The sequence below is a fragment of the Tuber melanosporum genome, assembly GCF_000151645.1.
Source record: "Tuber melanosporum whole genome shotgun sequence assembly, scaffold_37, strain Mel28".
In the NCBI taxonomy this organism is placed as follows: Eukaryota; Fungi; Ascomycota; class Pezizomycetes; order Pezizales; family Tuberaceae; genus Tuber; species Tuber melanosporum.
The window spans coordinates 67,314-71,302 of record NW_003299052.1 but is presented as its reverse complement, the minus strand read 5'-3'; the positions used below and the strand labels follow the sequence as shown (position 1 = coordinate 71,302).

Genomic DNA, 3,989 nt, shown 5'->3' with positions numbered 1-3,989 from the left:
AAAAGAGATGTTATACACGGGTGCGAAAAGGCTAAGTTATGTATAACCGTGAAACAGTAGCGAAAGTAGATATGATGGGAGTTTGGTGCTACACTAGCATATCTCAATACAACTGAGGCAGCCCACCACCAACTCCATACTCTATATGAGCCTGTACTGAAAGAACGGTATCGGGTAGGATAGAAAATACGTAACGGTATGATACAACAAATTTTTTTCCCTCTCAGCTCTCAAACAAACCCTTCCATCGTGAACAAACCCTAAAAACCCCTACCATGATCCAAACAGAGTTATCTAAATTAGACAAGACATGAATCTGAATTTCCCCTTGACAGTACCAATTAAAGCTGGACTCTTCGGCTTTTTGGGAGCTGAGAAAATGCGTTGCAACGAAAGCTACCCCACCAAAAACATTCTCACTTTTATGTTGATACTCCCTGGGGAAACCGCAACTTTAAAGCTGAATAGTACAACTGCCAAGGAATAAGCTATTATTGTTTTTTTCTATAGGTGTGCAAGAAACTGAGGTCATTTATAATTATGAAAGGTTGATTTCATAAATTTTTGCATATAAAATATACTATCATACAGAGGTCGTTGAGAGATGAAAGATATTTTGAGCTGTTGTAGATATACATTACCTCTCTAGCTATGTGGCTAGGCAATTTTTTTTTTGAGATTGAGGTCCGAGAGTCAGGTTTTAATTGGTACAGTCTCATATCATTAAGAAAAGCTAGGTAGGGGCTGGGGTGGGTGTGTGATGGGTATGTGTATCCCTATAGCATGTGATTTCCTCCAACCAAAAGCAAATATCTCGGATGAGTTTCTGGGGGAGGTGTGCTCTGGCAGGAAGGAAAAGGCGGCAATTACCACAAGGCGAGGTCGTAGATCGCGGGAGGGTGTGGGGCAGGAATGAGGGGAGGCCTGGCAATGATAGTATCATACCGACATGTTTATGAGGTTGTGGTGGAGATGGCGAACGATTTATGCGTGTTTGGAGGGGGTAAGGAGGACTACACATACTCAGCGTGAGGCTGTTCCGGGAGAGGTAGACCCTGGGACATCAGCAGGAACACCACCCCCGTATGGCTGCGCTTAGTAGCAAACTGGAGTGGTGTTACGCCATAATTATCTGGTTTTTCGAGGCTGATGTCGTCCCGTTTGAGAAGTAATTTAACCACTCCCTCATTCCCATAGCCGGCGGCCAAAAAGAGTGGTGTTTGGCCGTACTTATCTGATTTGTTGGGGTTGACGTCGTTCCGCCCGAGCAGTACTTTCACCACTCCCTCGTGCCCATTCCAGGCAGCGCAATAGAGTGGTGCTTAGCCGAACTCATCTGGCTCATCGGGGTTGATGTCGTCCCGCCCGAGCAGTACTTTCACCACCCCCTCGTGCCCACTCCGAGCAGCGCAACAGAGTAGTGTTTGGCCCGTGCCATTTGGCTTGTCGGGGTTGACGTCGTCCTGTCCGAGCAGTAAACTCACCACTCCATCGTGTCCATTCCGGACGGCACAAAGGAGTGGTGTTTGGCCGTACTTATCTGATTTGTTGGGGTTGACGTCGTTCCGCCCGAGCAGTACTTTCACCACCCCCTCGTGCCCACTCTGAGCAGCAAAACAGAGTGGTGTTTGGCCCGTGCTATTTGTTTTGTCGGGGTTGATGTCGCCCCGTCCAAGGAGCAAACTCACCATTCCCTCGTGCCCATTGTAGGCAGCACAATAGAGTGGTGTTTGGCCGTACTTATCTGATTTGTTGGGGTTGACGTCGCCCCGCTCGAGTAGTATTTTCACTACCCCCTCGTGCCCGTTCCGGGCAGCACAACAAAGTGGTGTTTGGCCCGTGCTAATTGGTTTGTCGGGGTTGACGTCGTCCCGTCCGAGCAGTACTTTCACCACCCCCTCGTACCCGCTCTGGGCAGCACAATAGAGTGGTGTTTGGCCAGTGCTATCTGGTTTGTCGGGGTTGACGTCGTCTCGTTCGAGCAGCAAACTCACCACTCTCTCGTACCCATTCCATGCAGCACAATAAAGTGGTGTTCGACAGTTCATATCTGTTTTGTCGGGGTTGACGTCGTCCCGTCCGAGTAGTATTTTCACGACTCCCTCGTGCCCACCCTGAGCAGCACAACAGAGTGGTGTTTGGCCCGTGCTGTTTGGTTTGTCGGGGTTGACGTCGTCCCGTCCGAGTAGTATTTTCACGACTCCCTCATGCCCGTTCTGGGCAGCACAACAGAGTGGTGTTTGGCCGTACTTACCTCGTTCACCGGGGTTGACCTCGTCTCGTCTGAGTAGTATTTTTGCCACCCCCTCGTGCCCATTCTCAGCAGCCCACGCGAGGGGGGTGTTACCCACGCAGTCTTTTTGGGTGACATCACAACCTTCCATCTCTATCAAGCTAGCTACAATCTCGACGATTCCAAAGATAGACGCACAATGTAGGCCACTGAAGAGGAGGGGTCTATTGAAATCAACAGCGTAATAGTACGGTGTCTGCGCTTCCAAGAGAATTTTAATAGATATGTGGTTATTGTAGTTGTCAAATAGCTTCAGCGCAAGCAATTTCGCGCAATCCGAAAGGTCCCTTTTTGCATGGGTCCCCCAATATAGAGAAGAGTATTCGAGAAAGGGTGTGCTTTGGGAATCGAGTAAGGGAGTGCTTTGGGAATCGGGAGAGGGGGTGGGCGAAAAAGCGTTGACCTGGTGGGAATTTAGATAACTTAAGCAGGTCTCTGCCAGTGTTGAGTGAGTGGTGGCGAAAAGCTCGGGATGAGCCCGGAGGTATTCTTGAAGGGTAAAGTGAATTAACCGGACAGTGAAAGCCTCCTTGTCTACCACAACAAGTCCCTGACAACAGGCTAGAAGTGTCCCTATTGAAGGAACGTTGTCGGTATTGAGGTTCGGCGACCCGATTTCGACTGCTAGAGCGTGACATAGTTCATCAGGTTTCAATGGCCTCTCCGAGTGTGAGATCCACATCAAAGCGGCCATCCCAAGCCTCGCTTTCCCCCCACCCTGTCCCCGTATCCGACTCAGAGTTGCACCATAAGCATCCCCCAGTCCCAAACCATCTGTCATCATATTAAGCTTTTGTCTCCTTCGATAGATTGTGGTTTCTTGGAGGATCGCATCGATATTGAGCGAGACTAGTAGGAATCTAGGCATTTATATGTCAGTGGATGACTTGAAGTGGCCTCTTTAGTGTCGTTGCTTCTACGTACATTTCGGAAATATCATCAGGAATTTTCTTCAGGATGTCCGCCTCCAGAGTACTATCCATGGCATCTGGGGTTGTATCCTCATCCATTCTGGTACGGAGATAACTGACGATATCACCTCTCCTGGGAGTGATGGATATAGTCTTTACTCTTCCAGAAAGACACTTCCCAATCTCAGGCTGAATGTGCGGTCTTCCGGTCACAAATATTCGAGTGGTTGGGGACTTTTGGAGGATCTGGTGTAGAGAGTGGAGAACTTTGATCCGATATCCTGCCACGCACTCGTCTAGTGCGTCGATGCATATGAATGTGCGCTTCTCGGAAGATGTGGTCTGTAGCATCTTCACAATATCGGTAAGCAGCGGCCCCCGTCCACCAATGACCTTTTTCTGGTCTTCATAGGCCCTCGCTATTTCTCCCGGTACCTCCCCTAGCCCGCTCACGATTTGTTTGAGCAGGGCTCCTAGCATACCTGTCGGTGACTGCTCCTTTTGCCCGGCGAAGTCGAAATAAAAACACGCAACTGCAATATCTTGTCCTTGGGCCTGATCGCACAAGCTGTCTATCACCAATGAGCTAACACCGCGGCTTGTTAGCACTTTCACATCCTTTTCCCATTCTTTGAGATAAGTCCTTGTTACCTAATAAAGGTTTTGCCCACTCCCGGATCTCCATAGCCAAACAAAACTGCATTATCGGCTTCACCACTCTCAATACCGGCACACCAGCTTCTAAATTCTTCTGCTTGTAAAAGCCATTCCCCTATATTTTCGAC

At 49.0% G+C, this 3,989-nt stretch overlaps 1 protein-coding gene; it reads right to left on the bottom strand.

Annotated features, from left to right (window-relative positions):
* Positions 1-548: 548 nt before the first annotated feature.
* On the bottom strand, positions 549-1,081 carry GSTUM_00007553001 (uncharacterized protein). XM_002839522.2 has 1 exon: positions 549-1,081. Exon 1 carries the CDS (start codon positions 1,019-1,021, stop codon positions 734-736), a length of 288 nt encoding a protein of 95 aa, XP_002839568.1. The 5' UTR covers positions 1,022-1,081; the 3' UTR covers positions 549-733.
* Between the last annotated feature and the right edge of the window lie 2,908 nt (positions 1,082-3,989).

Bases quoted from the DNA above. Each gene is read 5' to 3' on its own strand.
- GSTUM_00007553001 (XM_002839522.2), bottom strand. From the start codon at position 1,021: ATGTGTAGTCCTCCTTACCCCCTCCAAACACGCATAAATCGTTCGCCA.